Consider the following 22,046-nt stretch of genomic DNA (forward strand, 5'->3'; position numbering starts at 1 on the left):
CACACTAGCAGTATTTGGTCACTATTTTACATCAGTATTTGTAAGCCAAAACCAGGAGTGGAACAATTAGAGGAAAAGTATAATAGAAATATATGTACCACTTCTGCATTTATCACCCACTCCTGGTTTTGGCTTACAAATACTGATGTAAAATACTGACCAAATACTGCTAGTGTGACGGCAGCCTGACTCTGAGAATCTTTAGAGTACACTTCCTATGCCCATGGGATCTGCAGACTCAGCCATCTGTGGTTCCCAACAGTCAGTTGGGTGCTTGGAGACTAGTGATGTGGGGGAAAAAATGGTAATTGGGGTGCTACCACTGAGGACTGTACCGTGTGTGATGTTAAGGTGGAGGCAGAGGAGCTGAGGCCACTTGATGCTGCGCTTGCCATCTACTGGAGCACATGTTCTTTCTGGCCCTCATTTACAAAGTGTACCATTGCACGGCTGCCAAAGAAAGAGAGCAGAGTTGCCTGTCCAGTAACAGAAGTTCTAAACATGCTGTGAAAATTCTGACTGCAGCAAAACAAACCCACTTCTCATCCCTCAACTCATACCTGTCTCACAATCCTAAACAGGTATTTGGTACTTTCAATTCTTTCTTGCGTCCACCAGTTCCCCCTCCCTATCTTCTCAGCTGAATATTTTGACTCACCACCTGTGAACTTGACACAATAACGTCCCACCTCGCTCCAAACTTCAGCAGTCTTCATCACAAGCCTATCCCACCTCTTCAGCCTGTCACTAACAATCAGTGTCTTCCATCCTGATTGAAACATACCTCGTTGACACCCATTCTAAAAAGAAAAACCTTGACCTACCCTCTGTGTCTATCTATCACACCATATCATTTCTTCCCTATGCCTCCAAACTACTGGAACAACACGTCCACTTTGAACTGTCCTCCGACTTCTCCTCTTGCTCCCTCTTTTACTGCTTACAATCTGACTTCATACCGCACCATTCCACTGAAAATGCCCTGAGTAAAGTCACCAACGACCTACTAACCGCCGAATGAAAGCGACTTGAGTTTGTCCTCCTCCTTCTGGAACTGACATTTGTCTTTGACACAGTGGACCATTCCCTCTTATTACAGACTTTCTGATCTTTTGACATTACAGACTTGGCCCTTTGTTGGATTTCCTCGTATGTAACAGACAGGACATTCAGTGTTTCCCACTCACGCACCACCTCCTCATCTCACCCCCTATGTGTCAATGTCCATCAAAGTTCAGTTGTAGGACCGGGAACTATGCTTAGAGGTTGCATGCATCCACTCCCTCCCTCTTAAAGAGACCGTCCGCATCAACCTAAGGTATTCCCAACCTATAGCTGGGCAACATCTTCTATTTAAGACTTCTCCTTCAATATAGAGGTGCCTGAGCTATGTTGTTAGTTTGGCTTGCATGTTTTCTAGTTGTCAGGTTCCCCGAATCCACTTGTCTCGTTGTCTACCCTGTACCCATCTGCTTTTACTTGTCTGCGTGCTTCTGCCCTCAGCCGGTCTAGATCGCACCTGCCAGTGTCCATCTGTCTAACACCCGTCGAGCAAGCATCTTCCAGTTTTTTTCTGTTCTTCAACTGGTCCCATCTGCACCCATGGTTCTGGAGTCCCTAAAGTGCCTGCCTGCATTTTTCATAACTCCTTTGGGCCATAGCAGCTTACTCACTGTAGGGGGTCAGCTGCCACCTTTTGTAGGTCAGCCATAGAGTAGCACCTGGTGCCACCTCTTTGTACCTCATTGGGTCGCAGTTTTTTCCTGCTGTCACTTTTCCGATTAGGGATTTGGTAGGCCACCTAGTTACGTCTCTTCCAGGCTTTCAGAGGGATACAGAACAGTGATTCCACTATCTTGCCCTTTACAGTCTCCATCTGCTGGGTTGGCTGTACTAGAAGAGATGTCAGTCCCCGCTATACTAATTCTACATTGTTGCAAATGATGCCACTTTGTTGGTGTCTGCACTAATTTTTGTAAATGTGTAGACTCCTGGTTGGCTTTCCTTCATGCATGTTGCCTATAGCAGTAGGCCTCCGAGACTGTCAGGCCTCCACTTCCTTGCACTCAACTACCCGTGTTACTATCCTTAAATTTTTATGACAGTGGTAGTCTAGAAAACTGATATTTGTTCTGCCTGAGTGTGGCTCAGCATGAAAACAGGTAGAGGTGTTACATGTGGTGTCAGGGCTCCCAGCAACGGGGCCCTACACCGATCCCTCACCCACCTCATCTTACTGTGACTTTCAATTGAAAGCTGTAAATGCTGTCCCAGACCCCGATGCCTCATGCCTTGTCTGATTGCTGCAGTGCCATGATACAATTTGTACTGTGGGTGAATTGAGGCCACTTTCCTGGTGTCTGTCCCTCATTTGATGTGTTTTGGGAGCATTTGGGGCCATTATAAGGTGTTGTGAATGCGTTTGATTTTGCCTCCTATTGACCTGAATGGCATTCGGTTATGTTCGGTAAATATTAATAGGCAAATATTGCAAATTTGGCCAACGTAATCCGTTCGCCTAATATTAAACGTAATATTTCAATGATCGGTTTGATCATTGAAATATTCACTCATCTCTACTCTCCATAATGACTAAATTCTAGTCGCTTCAGTGCTGAGCTGACTACATCGGAGAGGATTTTTTGAACCGTCTACAGCGGAGATGGTAAAATGATATCCTCAAAAAATCACCTCCAATCTAGTCACTACCATTATGTAACCCTTTGGAGCTCTGCTTCCAGGACCTGTGATGATGTCACAGTCATGTGATCAGTCACATGGGGGGAGGAGCAGGATGGGGGGAGGAGCAGGATGGGGGGGGAGCAGGATGGGGGGAGGAGCAGGATGGGCGGGGAGGAGCAGGATGGGCGGGAAGTGGAGGGTTTTCTGTGTAGGAAGCAGCGACATGTAAGAGCTGAAGGGAGAAGTCTGCACTGGTGAGCGGTAATGGGGGAGCAGGGACTGTGTGATAGAGGGGACAGGACTCAGTCCTGGGGGGCACCGGGACTCTGCACATTAGGGTACAGCCGTCTCCACATGTAAGAGCTGAAGGGAGAAGTCTGCACTGGTGAGCGGTAATGGGGGACAGGGACTGTGTGATAGAGGGGACAGGACTCAGTCCTGGGGGGGCACCGGGACTCTGCACATTAGAGTACAGCCGGCTCCACATGTAAGAGCTGAAGGGAGAAGTCTGCACTGGTGAGCGGTAATGGGGGGAGCAGGGACTGTGTGATAGAGGGGACAGGACTCAGTCCTGGGGGGCACCGGGACTCTGCACATTAGGGTACAGCCGTCTCCACATGTAAGAGCTGAAGGGAGAAGTCTGCACTGGTGAGCGGTAATGGAGGAGCAGGGACTGTGTGATAGAGGGGACAGGACTCAGTCCTGGGGGGGCACCGGGACTCTGCACATTAGGGTACAGCCGGTTCCACATGTAAGAGCTGAAGGGAGAAGTCTGCACTGGTGAGCGGTAATGGGGGGAGCAGGGACTGTGTGATAGAGGGGACAGGACTCAGTCCTGGGGGGCACCGGGACTCTGCACATTAGGGTACAGCCGTCTCCACATGTAAGAGCTGAAGGGAGAAGTCTGCACTGGTGAGCGGTAATGGAGGAGCAGGGACTGTGTGATAGAGGGGACAGGACTCAGTCCTGGGGGGGCACCGGGACTCTGCACATTAGGGTACAGCCGGTTCCACATGTAAGAGCTGAAGGGAGAAGTCTGCACTGGTGAGCGGTAATGGGGGGAGCAGGGACTGTGTGATAGAGGGGACAGGACTCAGTCCTGGGGGGCACCGGGACTCTGCACATTAGGGTACAGCCGGCTCCACATGTAAGAGCTGGAGGAGAAGTCTGCACTGGTGAGCGGTAATGGGGGAACAGGTACTGTGTGATAGAGGGGACAGGACTCAGTCCTGGGGGGCACCGGGACTCTGCACATTAGGGTACAGCCGGCTCCACATGTAAAAGCTGAAGGGAGAAGTCTGCACTGGTGAGCGGTAATGGGGGAGCAGGGACTGTGTGATAGAGGGGACAGGACTCAGTCCTGGGGGGCACCGGGACTCTGCACATTAGGGTACAGCCGGCTCCACATGTAAGAGCTGAAGGGAGAATTCTGCACTGGTGAGTGGTAATGGGGGAGCAAGGACTGTGTGATAGAGGGGACAGGACTCAGTCCTGGGGGGCACCGGGACCCTGCACATTAGGGTACAGCCGGCGCCACATGTAAGATATGAAGGGAGAAGTCTGCACTGGTGAGCAGTAATGGGGGAGCAGGGACTGTGTGATAAAGGGGACAGGACTCAGTCCTGGGGGGCATCGGGACTCTGCACATTAGGGTACAGCCGGCTCCATATGTAAGAGCTGAAGGGAGAAGTCTGCACTGCTGAGCAGTAATGGGGGTACAGGGACTGTGTGATAGAGGGGACAGGACTCGGTCGTGGGGGTAATCATCGGGACTCTGCACATTTGCTCTGATGAACACTTGTGTGTATTACTGTGAAGAGCTGTAAAACCTGCACTCATGTAATGACCACAGACACCACCTGTGAACTTGACACAATAACATCCCACCTCACTCCAACTTTACCACAGTCTTCATCACTATCCTATTCTACCTCTTCAGCCTGTCACTAACAATTGGTGTCTTCCATCCTGATTGAAACATACCTCGATCATACCATCCTCAAAAAGCCCACCCTTGACCTACCCTCTGTGTTTACATATCGCCCCATATAATTTCTCCCCTATGCCACCAAACTATTGGAACAACACGTTGATTTTGAACTGTCCTCCCACCTCTCCTCTTGTTCACTGTTTTACTGCTTACAATCTGACTTCATACCGCACCATTCCACTGAAACTGCCCTGACTAAAGTCACCAACGACCTCCTAACCACCAAATGAAAGCGACGCGAGTTTGTCCTCCTCCTTCTCCTGGAACTGACATCTGTCTTTGACACAGTGGAGCATTCCTTCTTACTTCAGACTTTCTGATCTGTTGACATCACAGACTTGGCCCTTTGTTGGATCTCCTCGTACCTAACAGACAGGACATTCAGTGTCTCCAACTCACACACCACCTCCTCATCTCGCCCCATATGTGTCAATGTCCACCAAATTTCAGTTGTAGGACCGGAAACTATGGTTAGAGGTCGCAGGCGTGCGCTCTGTCCCTCTTAAATAGACCGCCCACGTCAACCTAAGGTATTCCCAACCTATAGCTGGGCGACACCTTCTATTTAAGACTTCTCCGATATAGAGGTGCCTGAGCTATGTTGTTAGTTTGCCTTGCATGCTTGCTGGTTGTCTGGTTCGCCAGATCCGCCTGTCTCGTCTACCGTGTACCCGTCTGCTCATACTTGTCTGCGTGCTTCTGTCCATCAGATGGTCCAGATCGCACCTGCCAGTGTCCATCTGTCTAACACCCAGTCGAGCAAGCACCTTCTAGTGTTTTTCTGTTTCTCAGCCAGTCCCATCTGCCCCCTTGGTTCCAGAGTCCCGACAGTGACTGCCTGCTTTTATCATCTCTCCTTTGGGCCGTTGCGGCTTACTTGCTGTAGCGGGTCAGCTGCCACATTTTGTAGGTCAACCAGAGAGTAGCACCTGGTGCCACCTCTTTGTACCTTTTTGGGTCGCAGTTTTCGCCTACTGTCACTTGTCCGAGTAGGGATTGGGAAGGCTACCTAGTTATGCCCTTTCCAGGCTTTCAGAGGGATACGGAACAGTGATTCCACTACCTTGCCCGTTACAGTCTCCATCTGCTGGGTTGGCTGTAGTCGAAGAGGTGTCAGTACCCACTATACCAATTCTACTTTATTGCAATTGATGCTACTTTGTTGGTGTCTGCAACTAAATTTTGTAAATGTGTAGGCTCCTGGTTGGGTCTTCTTCATGCATGTTGCCTGTAGCAGTAGGCCTCCACTTTCTTGGAGTCAACTACCCGTGTTACTATCCTTACATTTTTCGGACAATGGTAGTTTAGGAAACTGATATTTGTGCCACCTGAGTGTGGCTCATCATGAAAACAGGTAGAGGTGTTGCATGTGGTGTCAGGGCTCCCAGCAAAGGGGTCCTACACCGATCCCTCACCCACCTCATCTTACTGCGACGTTCAATTGAAAGCTGTAAATGCTGTCCCAGACCCCGATGCCTCATGCCTGGCTGATTGCTGCAGTTCCGTGCTACAATTAGTAGTGTGGGTGAATTGAGGCCACTTTCCTGGTGTCTGTCCCTCATTTGATGTGTTTTGGGAGGATTTGGGGCCATTTTAAGGTGTTGTGCATGCGTTTGTTTGCTTCCCATTGATCTGAATGGCATAAGGTTATGTTCGGCGAATATTCAACAAATTAATTGGCAAATATTGCAAATTTGGCGAATGTAATACATTCGCCTAATATTAAACGTAATATTTCAATAGTCTGTTAGATCATTGAAATATTCGCTCATCTCTACTCACTATAATCACTAAATTCTAGTTGCTTTAGTGCTGAGCTGACTACATTGGAGAGGATTTTTTAATCCGATATAGTGTTCTCAGCACTGAACTGTATACAGCGGAGATGGTAAAATGAGGTCCTCAAAACATCACCTTCAATCTAGTCACTACCATTCTGTAACACTTTGGAGGTCTCCTTCCAGGACCTGTGATTATGTCAGTCATGTGATCAGTCACATGGGGAGGAGCAAAATGGGCTTGTAGGAAGTGAAGGGTTTTCTCTGCAGGAAGCAGCAACATGTAAGAGCTGAAGGGAGAAGTCTGCACTGGTGAGTGGTAATGGGGGAGCAGGGACTGTGTGATAGAGGGGACAGGACTCAGTCCTGGGGGGCACCGGGACTCTGCACATTAGGGTACAGCCGGTCCCACACGTAAGAGCTGAAGGGAGAAGTCTGCACTGGTGAGTGGTAATGGGGGGCAGGGACTGTGTGATAGAGGGGACAGGACTCAGTCCTGGGGGGGGCACCGGGACTCTGCACATTAGGGTACAGCCGGCTCCACATGTAAGAGCTGAAGGGAGAAGTCTGCACTGGTGAGCGGTAATGGGGGGGCAGGGACTGTGTGATAGAGGGGACAGGACTCAGTCCTGGGGGGCACCGGGACTCTGCACATTAGTGTACAGCCGGCTCCACATGTAAGAGCTGAAGAGAGAAGTCTGCACTGGTGAGCGGTAATGGGGGAGCAGGGACTGTGTGATAGAGGGGACAGGACTCAGTCCTGGGGGGCACCGGGACTCTGCACATTAGGGTACAGCCGGCTCCACATGTAAGAGCTGAAGGGAGAAGTCTACACTGGTGAGCGGTAATGGGGGAGCAGGGACTGTGTGATAGAGGGGACAGGACTCAGTCCTGGGGGGCACCGGGACTCTGCACATTAGGGTACAGCCGGCTCCACATGTAAGAGCTGAAGGGAGAAGTCTACACTGGTGAGCGGTAATGGGGGAGCAGGGACTGTGTGATAGAGGGGACAGGACTCAGTCCTGGGGGGCACCGGGACTCTGCACATTAGGGTACAGCCGACTTCACATGTAAGAGCTGAAAGGAGAAGTCTGTACTGGTCAGCGGTAATGGGGAGCAGGGACTGTGTGATAGAGGGGACAGGACTCAGTCCTGGTGGGGGGGGGCATCGGGACTCTGCACATTAGGGTACAGCCATCTCCACATGTAAGAGCTGAAGGGAGAAGTCTGCACTGGTGAGCGGTAATGGGGGAGCAGGGACTGTGTGATAGAGGGGACAGGACTCAGTCTTGGGGGATGGGGGGGGAATCATTAGGACTCTCTGCACATTTGCTCTGATGAACACTTGTGTGTATTACTGTGAAGAGCTGTAAGGCTATGTGCACACGTTCAGGATTTCTTGCAGAAAATTCCTGAGAAAAACCTGAAATTTTCTGCAAGAAATCTGCATGCTTTTTTTGTGCGTTTTTGCCGCATTTTTGATGCGTTTTTTTTCCAGACATTTCCCAATGCATTTTATAGTGGGAAATCCGCAAAAAAAATCGCATCATGTGCACAAAACATGCGAAATTCATTCTAAATGATGGGATGCTTATTGTATGCTGTTTTTTTTTTTTTGCGTTTTTTTAGCGTTATTATCGCGAAAAAAACGTGAAAAATCAGCAACGTGTGCACACAGCTTTAAACCTGCACTCATGTAATGACCACAGACAGGATACAGATCCCCAACACACAGCAGGAGTATAGCATTCCCGGGACATTCACATGTTCTTCCAATGGGGTGTACTTAATTCTGTGCACTATATGTCCTATTGGGGGTCTCTGTGTTAGGGAAACAGGACATAAACTGAGAGAGATGGTGTGGTCTCATCACCACACGATTACAGATGGAAAACCCTTTACCTGTTGCAAAATATTGCTGTGCTCCAGGACACAACATAAACAATATTAAAGTTGTTATATCAACCCCTTTACAACTGCCAATACGCTTCTCTGAGGTCATGTAATGACCCCAAGGTACGGTGGCCTGTGAGATTCAGCTTTAGGCCGGAGTCACACATGCGAGAAACACGTCCGTGTCTCGTATGTGAAATCCAAGCTCTGGTGCCGGCACTTGGGAGCGGAGCGTGCGGCTCCATGTGTTGCTATGCGGCCGCACGCTCCACTCTAGAGTGCCGGCGCCAGAGCTTGCTTTTCACATACGAGACACGGACGTGTTTCTCGCATGTGTGACTCCGGCCTTAAGCAGACTCTCACAAGTACTGCAGTGTATGAGACCAGTAATCAAAATAAAAATTATACATGTTTTACTTTTTTTTTTCTCTACTTTTTTCTGTAATACCCTTTACACAAGCCCCACACAAAACACGTGTAAAAGCACCACTTACACACACATTCCCAGAGTTTTAAAGAATAAAATAATTATGACCCATTCTTTAAGAAGACGCTATTCAGCAGAGGAGGTATACACTTTTCTTGTTTTCAAGCAGTGAGAACCACATTCCTGTAGTGCTCTTCCTCCTAACTTTTGTTTCTGGAGCTATTGTTAACTTGCTGTCCATCGGAATAGATCCAGTTACAAGCAAGGCAGAAGATCTTGGGTCCAGGTTAACAGGTCCGACTTTACTGTGCAATGTATTTACACATGGCTGCGTCATACAGATTAAGACAGTCTCTTTTTAGTGGTGATCCCTTTGTTTTGTGCTCCATCAATCCTTGTCCAAGTCCTGTCCTGAGACCTAACATCTTTACCCCACTCCGCGACCCGGCTGACAAATTCTTCATCAGGGAGACAGAGGCAAGACTCTGTTTTTTCTTGACCTTGAGCCCCAAACTATCCCAGCATCTTGACGTAGCTGGAGATGTGCCCTCATTCTAGTAGGAAACTTGCACTGACCGAACTCGTTCTTCTCTACCGCACATTCATTGCACTGGAACCTGCTTACTCTGCTATGTTTAGTCTTGCTCTTTACTCCACCCAGAACTTGCACTTACTGAGTCTTAGACTCTGACTAACTGACTGTAATCCAGAATCATTTTCTATAAAACCAGATCTAACCCTCCTAAACTTTGGGCTAATCCAAACTCACTATCTAATCCCTAGCGTAGTGCAAACTGTATATCTACTGTATGGTTCCCCTAGTGGACAGACTTCCTGCATTCCCAGGGACGGCCTTAGGCATAGCCTGTAGGAGAACCGAACACACAACACTGGCCGTAGGGATAAAACATAACATTACTTTTATCACACTAATAACATTAATAGTTAAAACATCACACTACATCCTAGCAACCCTTTGTTACCACGAAGTGGTCATCGTCAACGCCTCCCGTCTCCAGAAGCATGCCCATCAAGGTGCCCTATGACCGAGGCAACCCCTAGAGCAATCAATCCAATATGGACTTCAGCCCCCAAAAATGACCAGCCTGTTATTCCAGATTTCATGGTCAACCCAGGAATCCAATTAGAAGCTACAGGCCTCACTGAATTGGACTGTTTCACATTTTTCTTTCATTGAGGAAATAATACCTTTTATGGTGGCCCAGACAAATTTGAATGCCCATCAATATTTCACCCAAAACCATATCATCATAGAGGGGAATACGAAAGGATCCAATTTAACATTGTAAAACCTGCCCAGAGAAACTTGGCCTTTGCATTAAGAATTGCTTCAAAGTATACCACACTTCCATAAATCTAAAAAGTTTGGTTTTACGCTGTTGACATAACACACTTTTATAATCTGATGTTCTCCGCATAACTTACACATACCACCACGTCGCAAATTCATACACTAGTAAAACTAAAAGCATTCTAATAATTATTATAACTATGCGTCTAGATAAATTTCCACTGTTTAGGTACATCAGGGACTCTCCAAACACGACATGATGCCTGCATCAAAGTCTGCGTTCTAAAATGCCACTCCTTTCCTTCAAAGCCATGACATGCTAAAACAGTAGCTTTTCCCCACATATGGGGTATCCGGGTACTTGGCAGAAATTGCACAACAATTTTTGGGCTGTTGGAGCTTGCTGCATCAGGCTCAGCGTAAAATAGCAGCGCAAGACATGATCCGCCATTGATACAGGATGGATCAAGTGTTGCGCCGGCCAATTACAGCCATGCCAATACTTGGCATGTCTGTGATGGCTCTGGAAGTGCCCACTGCCTAAAAGCTTGTTGATTGGCTGTGCTGCAGCCTTTCAACAAACTTTCTTCGGCACGTTTTTAGATTTTGGCATCTTCCGGTATGAACCCCGAACTTTACAGTTTGGTTTCGCTCATTGCTGTTTAGATAGTTTGTTATACCATGCCTGATGAAAAGACCTAAGAAGTCTTGAAAGCTTGCTTTGTAACGTGATTAATTTTTTTTACTTATCCAATAGAAGGTTTCGTATCTAGAAGCTTATTATTTTCTTTTTTCCACTGAGAACGATTTTTTTTTGCATTACTTTTTACATACAGACCACACTGATGTTAGTTTGTCTGTATGTTATTGCTGATCTCTCTATATATCTGTTATTATTGCTATCTTTCATTGTATGCCATGAGATGGGATAGTCAAGGAGTCAGAGGTCAGATGCCAGGAAGGTACATCATAAATAGAAGGAAGAGACAAAGCCATAGTCAGGTAAAGCTCTGAGGTCAGAATACAAGAATGATAGCCGATCAGAGCAGAAGGTGTTAAACAGACGGATGACCAGAATGAGGTCCAAGGTCAGGCAACAAAATATCTACAAACAGAACACAAGGCACAGAGAGACAAACCACACAGAAGCTGAACGTACGTCTGACAGAGGTCTGGGAGAAACAGCTCCGTTAAATAGCCTGGCAATCACCTGGGATAATGAATCCCTGGAGACAGCCAGTGTCTCCCAGTCTCAGATTGGACGGCCAAGCTGTCAATCAACACACTGACCGCTCAGCAAGCCTCTGCACCACACTCGATGACTGAGCTGTCAGTAACTGTGTCACAGAAACACTGAGGGGAGGAACTATGACAATCATCCTTCCTATTCCGTTTTCTTGTCCTTCTTTGTTTCCGGTCACACTATACTACCTGTACTGGGAACAAAAGGGGCAGTACTGCAAAATGGTGCATAAATAGTAAGAAAGTAGTAATAAATGGGTTATATTAATTAATAGCACCAACGTTGAGCATGTAACAAAAAACAATAGGTGGCTGTGGAGCACCTGATATACAAAAAGCCTACAATAATTGTGTACAGCCAAGAAAAGGTGCAATAGTACAGCTGGCCGTAAAGCACAGCGGTGACGTCACTGCTGTAATCTGCTTTACGGCTGGCCGGCGCTGACAGTCGGTGCAGGAAAGCACAGCACCGGGGGACAGACACCGGAATGTAAGTATGTAGTGTTTATTTTTTTTTACATTTACACTGGTAACCAGGGTAAACATCGGGTTACTAAGCGCGGCCCTGCGCTTAGTAACCCGATGTTTACCCTGGTTAGCAGTGAAGACATCGCTGAATTGGCGTCACACAGGCCCATTCAGCGATGTCTGCGGGAGATCCAGCGACGAAATAAAGTTCTGGACTTTCTGCTCTGACCAACGATGTCACAGCAGGATCCAGATCGCTGCTGCGTGTCAAACACAACGATATCGCTATTCATGACACTGCAACGTCACGGATCGCTAGCGATATCGTTGTGAAGTTGGTCGGTGTGAAGGTACCTTTAGACTGACCATTTGGAACAATTGACATGTGGCTGGACAAGTTTTCAATTAGCTTTCTGTGGACTTCATTGAAAATACATATAAATATTTCTTTCATTCGTATTAATTAATTGAAGTGTTGAAATCATATTAAAAAATATATAATACAATTTAGGTTTTCTTTTTAGATTTTTTCTGACTTTTTGGTGCTGGGCTTGAGATATTATGCTGGGCTGTATGTGACTATCATGGGACTGTGTGTTATACAGGGGGCAGGACGGGTCCATGACTGGATGTAGTGATCATGTGACGCTGGTGACAGCTCTGCAGATTTCTTACATGAGATGTTTATGATGTTCCATCGTCATCTTCTCCCCATTCAGGTCCCTACAATATTGGATCCTCTCAGTGGAGATCTTCCATATAAGAGAATTCTCCTGAGTGACCCTACAAGAATGGATAGGGTCAGGGACAAGATGGCGGAGAGGATATTACAACTCACCCTAGAGATCCTCCTCCGGCTTACTGGAGAGGTGAGAGATTCTGATGACGTCACATTACATCATTCTTATCTATGGGAATAACAGATGGACAGAACTGGAGAGGTGAGGACTCTGGAAATGTCTGTAGTGAGATTTATTAATGTGTCTCTCCATAACCAGGATTGCACAGTAGTGAAGAAGACCTCTACTGAGTGCTGTCAGGACCCTGTGTCTGAGGGATGGGGAACTCCCCTGATCCCAATCACGGGTACTCCTCCTCACCCCCTGATACATGAGGACATCAATGACGAGAAGATCCTAGAACTCACCTACAAGATAATTGAGCTGCTGACTGAACAGGTGACACTTCTGTGAAAGCTGGGACATTATACAGTAACCCTATTGAGGGATTGGGGGATGACAGTATCATTGTATGTGTCAGGTTCCTATAAGGTGTCAGGATGTCGCCATCTATTTTTCCATGGAGGAGTGGGAGTATTTAGAAGGACACAAAGATCTGTTCAATGACATCATGATGAAGGTTCCCCAGCCCCTCATATCGCCAGGTAATAGACAGGACTAAATACACATTGCCTATAAATGTCTCTATGTAAAGAATGAATTCAGTACCTGTTTATGATTCTTTCAGTTCTATCCCGTAAGAGGACAGCACCAGAGAGATTTCCCGGTCCTCTTCTTCCACAGAACTGTAAACAAGAAGATCCCAATGTTCCTCAGGATCATCAGGTAGATGGATAGGAGGTTTCCATGAGATCTTCTCTGTGAGCTGTGGACGGCTGTTAAGGTCTTATTTTCAGTCTTGTTTTGTCCACCAGTATAAGGGAAGTCAGATGTATACCTCGGATTGGCATTGCATCACAATACTCGAACTGGCCGGCGGCTCTCCCGTCCGACTCCCAAGCATGACAACATGTATTTCTAAGAAACTGTTACGCTTGGACTGCACACATATCATGCTTCAAGTGCTAACAATGAGCAATAGTACAACCTCAGTCTGCAGAGCTCCATGTAGGAAGCATGCACTACAACTACAGTCTATTGTGTATACAGTGAACCACCTAGAAACATCTCCCAATCTGACTTCAGACCCCACCATACCACTGAAACTGCCCTGATTAAAGTCACCAATGACCTACTAACCGCGAAATGAAAGCGAATGAGTTTGTCCTCCTACTTCTCCTGGAACTGGTATCCGTCTTTGACACAGTGGACCATTCCCTCTTACTACTACAGTCTTCATTTGATCATGTCCTAAAATGAACACTGTATATTACAGACGTTCTGATCTGTTGACATTACAGACTTGGCCCTTTGTTGGATCTCCTTGTACCTCTAATGATCTGTATGATCTAATAACAGCTAAATCCAAAGGTCATTGCTCTCTGCTGATTCTCCTGGATCTCTCTGCCGCATTTGACACTGTGGATCACCAGCTCCTTCTCACCATGCTCCGCTCCATAGGCCTCAAGGACACAGCCCTCTCCTGGTTCTCCTCCTACCTCTCTGACCGCTCCTTCACTGTATCTTTTGCCGGCTCCTCTTCCTCTCCTCGTCCCCTTACTATCGGGGTTCCGCAGGGCTCAGTCCTGGGCCCCCTCCTCTTCTCTCTATACACTGCCCCTATTGGACAAACAATCAGCAGATTTGGGTTCCAGTACCATCTCTATGCTGACGACACCCAATTATACACTTCTTCCCCCGACATCACCCCTACCCTAATTCAAAATACCAAGGATTGTCTGTCTGCTGTCTCTAACATCATGTCCTCCCTCTATCTGAAACTAAATCTCTCCAAAACTGAACTACTTGTGTTTCTCCCTTCTACTAACCTCACTCTACCCAACATCGAAATTACCCTGGAGGGTTCAACTATAACTCCCAAGCAGCATGCCCGCTGTCTTGGGGTGATATTCGACACCGAACTTTCCTTTACTCCCTATATCCGATCACTCACTCGCTCCTGTCACCTGCATCTTAAAAACATCTCCAGAATCCGACCTTTTCTCACCTTTGAAACTGCTAAGACTCTTACTGTCGCTCTTATTCATTCTCGTCTGGACTACTGCAACTCTCTTCTGATCGGTCTTCCTCTTTCCAAACTTTCTCCTCTCCAATCCATCTTAAATGCGGCAGCCAGGGTTATATTTCTGTCCAGCCGCTTCACCGATGCCTCCATCTTGTGCCAGTCATTACACTGGCTACCCATTCGCTACAGGGTCCAGTATAAACTCATCTATCTCACCCACAAAGCTCTCCACAGTTCTGCACCTCCTTATATCTCCTCTCTCATCTCCGTCTATCGCCCTACACGTGCCCTCCGTTCTACAAATGACCTAAGACTAACATCCCCCGTAATCCGAACCTTGCACCTCCGTCTCCAAGACTTCTCTCGTGCTGCGCCAGCTCTCTGGAATGCACTTCCCCAGACGATCAGACTGATACCTAGCCCCGACCTATTCAAGCGCGCTTTAAAAACCCATCTCTTCAAACAAGCCTACCAAATCAACTACTCAGTAAACTAACTTTGTCCTGTTCCCTCCTTCCAAATATTAACTGCATGTGACTCTGCACCATACTATTCATCTGCCTCCACACCATCCATGCACATGATAACTGCACTTGATACTTGACTATTGCACTTAAACACATGGGCTGATGACCGGATCATGCAGCTTTATATGAAAATCCCTATTTATTATAATTGCCAGACCTGAAATAACAAGCACTTTTCACCTATTGTGTCCCCCCATTTCCTTGTAGATTGTAAGCTTGCGAGCAGGGACCTCACCCCTAATGTCACTGTTTAAATTGTCTTAACTTGTACTGAATTTATTGTCTGTACATGTCCCCACTTATTGTAAAGTGCTGCGGAATTTGTTGGCGCTATATAAATAAAAATTATTATTATTATTATACCTAACAGGACATTTAGTGTCTCCCACTCACACACCACCTCCTCATCTGGCCCCCTATGTGTCAGTGTCCACCAAGGTTCAGTTGTAGGACCGAAAACTATGCTTAGAGGGCGCACACCCTCCCTCTTAAAGAGACCGCCCACATCAACCTAAGGTATTCCCAACCTATAGCTGGTTGACACCTTCTATTTAAGGCTTCTCCTTCAATACAGAGGTACCTATGTTGTTAGTTTGCTAGGTTCCCCAGGTCTGCCTGCCTGCTTGTTTACCCTGTACCCATCTGCTTTTACCTGTCTGCTCGTACCTGTCTGCAAGTTTCTGTCCATAAACCGGTCCAGATCACACCTGCCACTGTCCATATGTCTATTACCAGTTTGAGCAAGCACCTTCCAGTGTTTTTCTGTTCCTCAGCCTATCCCATCTGCACCCATAATTTCAGAGTCCGTACAGTGCCTGCCTGCATTTTTCATCCCTCCTTTGGGCCTTAGCAGCTTACCTGCTGTAGGGGGTCAACTGCCACCTTTTGTAGATCAGCCGTGGAGTAGCACCTGGTGCCACCTCTTTGGGTCGCAGTTTTCACCTGCTGTCCAAGTAGAGATTTGGTAGGCCACCTAGTTACGCCCCTTCCAGGCTTTCAGAAGGATACGGAACAGTGATTCCACCACCTTGCCCGTTACAGTCTCCATCTACTAGTTTGGCTGTACTGGGAAAGGTGTCGGTCTCCGCTATACTAATTCTACATTATTGCAATTGATGCCACTTTGATGGTGTCTGCCACTAATTTTTGTAAATGTGAACACTCCTGGTTGAGTCTCCTTCATGCATGTTGCCTGTAGCAGTAGGCCTCCGAGACAGTCAGGCCTCCACTTCCTTGGAGTCAACTACCCGTGTTACTACACCGATCCCTCACCTACCTCTTCTTACTGGGATGTTTAATTGAAAGCTGTAAATGCTGTCCCAGACCCCGATACCTCATGCCTGTCTGATTGGTGCAGTGCATGCTACATTTTGTGGGTGAATTGAGGCCACTTTCCTGGTGTCTGTCCCTCATTTGATGTGTTTTGACAGCATTTGGGGCCATTCTAAGCTGTTGTGCATGTGTTTGTTTTTGCCTCCCATTAAGGTGAATGGCGTTTGGTTATGTTGGGCGAATATTCAACAAATTAATTGGCGAATATTGCAAATATTGAAATATTCGTTCATCTCTACTCTCCATAACCACTAAATTCTAGTCGCTTCAGTGCTGAGCTGACTACATTGGAGAGGAATTTTTAATCCCATCTATCACCTCATCTATCAACCCATAATGAGGTCCTGGTTATGGGGGACTTTAACTACCCGGATATTAACTGGGAAACAGAAACCTGTGAAACCCATAAAGGCAACAGGTTTCTGCTAATAACCAAGAAAAATTATCTTTCACAATTGGTGCAGAATCCAACCAGAGGAGCAGCACTTTTAGACCTAATACTATCTAATAGACCTGACAGAATAACAAATCTGCAGGTGGTTGGGCATTTAGGAAATAGCGACCACAATATTGTGCAGTTTCACCTGTCTTTCACTAGGGGGACTTGTCAGGGAGTCACAAAAACATTGAACTTTAGGAAGGCAAAGTTTGAACAGCTTAGAGATGCCCTTAATCTGGTAGACTGGGACAATATCCTCAGAAATGAGAATACAGATAATAAATGGGAAATGTTTAAGAACATCCTAAATAGGCAGTGTAAGCGGTTTATACCTTGTGGGAATAAAAGGACTAGAAATAGGAAAAACCCAATGTGGCTAAACAAAGAAGTAAGACAGGCAATTAACAGTAAAAAGAAAGCATTTGCACTACTAAAGCAGGATGGCACCATTGAAGCTCTAAAAAACTATAGGGAGAAAAATACTTTATCTAAAAAACTAATTAAAGCTGCCAAAAAGGAAACAGAGAAGCACATTGCTAAGGAGAGTAAAACTAATCCCAAACTGTTCTTCAACTATATCAATAGTAAAAGAATAAAAACTGAAAATGTAGGCCCCTTAAAAAATAGTGAGGAAAGAATGGTTGTAGATGACGAGGAAAAAGCTAACATATTAAACACCTTCTTCTCCACGGTATTCACGGTGGAAAATGAAATGCTAGGTGAAATCCCAAGAAACAATGAAAACCCTATATTAAGGGTCACCAATCTAACCCAAGAAGAGGTGCGAAACCGGCTAAATAAGATTAAAATAGATAAATCTCCGGGTCCGGATGGCATACACCCACGAGTACTAAGAGAACTAAGTAATGTAATAGATAAACCATTATTTCTTATTTTTAGGGACTCTATAGCGACAGGGTCTGTTCCGCAGGACTGGCGCATAGCAAATGTGGTGCCAATATTCAAAAAGGGCTCTAAAAGTGAACCTGGAAATTATAGGCCAGTAAGTCTAACCTCTATTGTTGGTAAAATATTTGAAGGGTTTCTGAGGGATGTTATTCTGGATTATCTCAATGAGAATAACTGTTTAACTCCATATCAGCATGGGTTTATGAGAAATCGCTCCTGTCAAACCAATCTAATCAGTTTTTATGAAGAGGTAAGCTATAGGCTAGACCACGGTGAGTCATTGGACGTGGTATATCTCGATTTTTCCAAAGCGTTTGATACCGTGCCGCACAAGAGGTTGGTACACAAAATGAGAATGCTTGGTCTGGGGGAAAATGTGTGTAAATGGGTTAGTAACTGGCTTAGTGATAGAAAGCAGAGGGTGGTTATAAATGGTATAGTCTCTAACTGGGTCGCTGTGACCAGTGGGGTACCGCAGGGGTCAGTATTGGGACCTGTTCTCTTCAACATATTCATTAATGATCTGGTAGAAGGTTTACACAGTAAAATATCGATATTTGCAGATGATACAAAACTATGTAAAGCAGTTAATACAAGAGAAGATAGTATTCTGCTACAGATGGATCTGGATAAGTTGGAAACTTGGGCTGAAAGGTGGCAGATGAGGTTTAACAATGATAAATGTAAGGTTATACACATGGGAAGAGGGAATCAATATCACCATTACACACTGAACGGGAAACCACTGGGTAAATCTGACAGGGAGAAGGACTTGGGGATCCTAGTTAATGATAAACTTACCTGGAGCAGCCAGTGCCAGGCAGCAGCTGCCAAGGCAAACAGGATCATGGGGTGCATTAAAAGAGGTCTGGATACACATGATGAGAGCATTATACTGCCTCTGTACAAATCCCTAGTTAGACCGCACATGGAGTACTGTGTCCAGTTTTGGGCACCGGTGCTCAGGAAGGATATAATGGAACTAGAGAGAGTACAAAGGAGGGCAACAAAATTAATAAAGGGGATGGGAGAACTACAATACCCAGATAGATTAGCGAAATTAGGATTATTTAGTCTAGAAAAAAGACGACTGAGGGGCGATCTAATAACCATGTATAAGTATATAAGGGGACAATACAAATATCTCGCTGAGGATCTGTTTATACCAAGGAAGGTGACGGGCACAAGGGGGCATTCTTTGCGTCTGGAGGAGAGAAGGTTTTTCCACCAACATAGAAGAGGATTCTTTACTGTTAGGGCAGTGAGAATCTGGAATTGCTTGCCTGAGGAGGTGGTGATGGCGAACTCAGTCGAGGGGTTCAAGAGAGGCCTGGATGTCTTCCTGGAGCAGAACAATATTGTATCATACAATTATTAGGTTCTGTAGAAGGACGTAGATCTGGGTATTTATTATGATGGAATATAGGCTGAACTGGATGGACAAATGTCTTTTTTCGGCCTTACTAACTATGTTACTATGTTACTATGTTACTATGTTACTATGTTACCTCAGCACTGAACCGTCTACAACGGAGATGGTAAAATGAGGTCTTCAAAAAATCACCTCAGATCTAGTCACTACCATTTTGCTATGGGATCTCCACTGGTCTTAAGGAGGCCCCGCCCCTTCCAGTGACATCATTCCCCCAAAAATCAACTCCATTCTAAATGTTACCATTCTGTGACCCTTTGAAGTTCTGCTTCCAGGACCGGTGATGATGTCACAGTCATGTGATCAGTCACGTGGGGGAGGAGCAGGATGGAGGCTTGTGGGAAATGAAGGGTTTTCTATGTAGGAAGCAGCCACATGTAAGAGCTGAAGAGAGAAGTCTGCACTGGTGAGTGGTAATGGGGGAGCAGGGACTGTATGATAGGGGGGACAGGACTCAGTCCTGGGGGGCACCGGGACTCTGCACATTAGGATACAGCCGGCTCCACATGTAAGAGCTGAAGGGAGAAGTCTGCACTGGTGAGCGGTAATGGGGGGCAGGACTGTGTGATAGAGGGGACAGGACTCAGTCCTGGGGGGCACCGGGACTCTGCACATTAGGGTACAGCCGGCTCCACATGTAAGAGCTGAAGGGAGAAGTCTGCACTGGTGATTGGTAATGGGGGAGCGGGGACTGTGTGATAGAGGGGACAGGACTCAGTCCTGGGGGGCACCGGGACTTTGCACATTAGGGTACAGCCGGCTCCACATGTAAGAGCTGAAGGGAGAAGTCTGCACTGGTGAGCGGTAATGGGGGAGCAGGGACTGTGTGATAGAGGGGACAGGACTCAGTCCTGGGGGGCACCGGGACTCTGCACATTAGGGTACAGCCGGCTCCACATGTAAGAGCTGAAGGGAGAAGTCTGCACTGGTGAGCGGTAATGGGGGAGCAGGGACTGTGTGATAGAGGGGACAGGACTCAGTCCTGGGGGGCACCGGGACTCTGCACATTAGGGTACAGCCGGCTCCACATGTAAGAGCTGAGGGGAGAAGTCTGCACTGGTGAGCGGTAATGGGGGAGCAGGACTGTGTGATAGAGGGGACAGGATTCAGTCCTGGGGGTAATCATCGGGACTCTGCACATTTGCTCTGATGAACGCTTGTGGGTATTACTGTGAAGAGCTGTAAAACCTGCACTCATGTAATGACCACAGACAGGATATAGATCCCCAACATGCAGCAGGAGTATAATATTCCCGGGACATTCACAATGTTGTTCTAATGGGGTGTACTAAATTCTATGCACTATATGTCCTATTGTGGGTCTCTGTGTTAGAGAAACAGGACTGAAACTGAGAGTGAGGACGACATCTCATTGCCACATTAAAGACAGAAAACCCTTTACCCGTGGCCAAACATTTCTGTTCTCCCGGACACAACATATACAATATGAAAGTTGTTTGATTAACCCATTAAGAACCACAACACGCTTTTCTGAGGTCATGTGATGACTCCAAGGTACGGTGGCCTGTGAGGCATAAGCTGAAACTCCCAAGTACTGCAGTGTATGAGACGATCAAAATAAAAATTTTACATGTTTTACTTTTTATTTCTGTACTTTTTACTCTAATACCCTTTACACAAGCCCCACACAAAACATGTGTAAAAGCACCACTTACACATACATTCCCAGAGTTTTGAAGAATAAAATAAATATGACCCTTTCATCAAGAAGATGCTATTCAGCAGAGGAGGCATACACTTTCCTTGCTTTCAAGCAGTGAAAACCACATTCCTGTAGTGCTTTTCCTCTTCCTCATCTAGTGAAGAGTGGTACAAAGCTAGTGTTCTGTGGGCCAGAACTGACTTCTGGTTGCACAAAAACCCCTTTTCTAAACAGAAGTCTGGGTGGAGTATGTTGCTTACTCATTTTTGTTTCTGGAGCTCTCATTACCTTCCTGTCCATGGGAATAGATAAAACAAGACAAACAAGGCAGAAGACCTTGGGTCTGAGTTAACAGGTCCAACTTTACTGTGTAATTCATTTACACATGGCTGCAGCATAAAGATCAAGACAGTCTCTTTTTAGTGATGTTCTCTTGGTTTTGTGCTCGATCAGTCCTTGTCCCCGTCCTGTCCTGAGACCCACCATCTTTACCCCACTCCGCGATTAGGCTGATAAATTCTTCTTCAGGGAGACAGAGGCATGACTCTCTTTCCCTTTTCTTGACCTTAAGCCCAAAACTGTCCCCGCATCTTGTCGTGGCTGGAAATGTTCCCTCATTCTTCTAGGAATCTTGTACTGACCGAACTCGTTCTTCTCTGTTGAACCTTCGTTGCACTGGAACCTGCTTAGGCTAGTTTCACATTTGCGTACGGGAGGGTTGCGGTTGGCCGCTTACTTCCTCCTTACTTCCTGAAACCCCGCCTAAACTCTGCCTACTCTGCATGCATCCTGCGTACCTATCTTTAACATTGGGTATGCAGGGACATATGTTGTACGTGGATGTGTCCGCATACGGCGATTTGAGGTGTGCAGCAACCAAAATTTTGCGTTTCCGTTGTGTCACCGCCCACCTCAAATCGACGCATCAGCATAGAACATATTTCCCTGCGTACCCAATGTTAAAGATAGGTCCGCAGGACGCATGCAGAGTAGGCGGAGCGTAGGCGGGGTTTCAGGGAGGAAGTACGCTGCCATGTGCAGCCCTCCCATACGCAAATGTGAAACTAGCCTTACTATATGTTTAGTC

The 22,046-nt window shown here is 46.5% G+C and overlaps 1 protein-coding gene across 1 annotated transcript in view; it reads left to right on the forward strand.

The window, feature by feature from the left end:
* The first annotated feature begins 2,852 nt into the window (after positions 1-2,852).
* LOC138666991 (zinc finger protein 665-like) overlaps positions 2,853-22,046 on the forward strand; it is a 103,544-nt gene continuing 84,350 nt past the window's right edge. The window contains exons 1-5 of the mRNA XM_069755200.1: positions 2,853-2,936; positions 12,512-12,661; positions 12,791-12,970; positions 13,053-13,176; positions 13,260-13,357. Of these exons, the coding sequence (XP_069611301.1) occupies positions 12,584-12,661; positions 12,791-12,970; positions 13,053-13,176; positions 13,260-13,357 (480 nt within the window). The 5' untranslated portion in view covers positions 2,853-2,936; positions 12,512-12,583. The remainder of the gene's footprint in view (positions 2,937-12,511; positions 12,662-12,790; positions 12,971-13,052; positions 13,177-13,259; positions 13,358-22,046) is intronic.

The sequence above is a fragment of the Ranitomeya imitator genome, chromosome 2 (assembly GCF_032444005.1).
Source record: "Ranitomeya imitator isolate aRanImi1 chromosome 2, aRanImi1.pri, whole genome shotgun sequence".
Classification (NCBI taxonomy): Eukaryota; Metazoa; Chordata; class Amphibia; order Anura; family Dendrobatidae; genus Ranitomeya; species Ranitomeya imitator.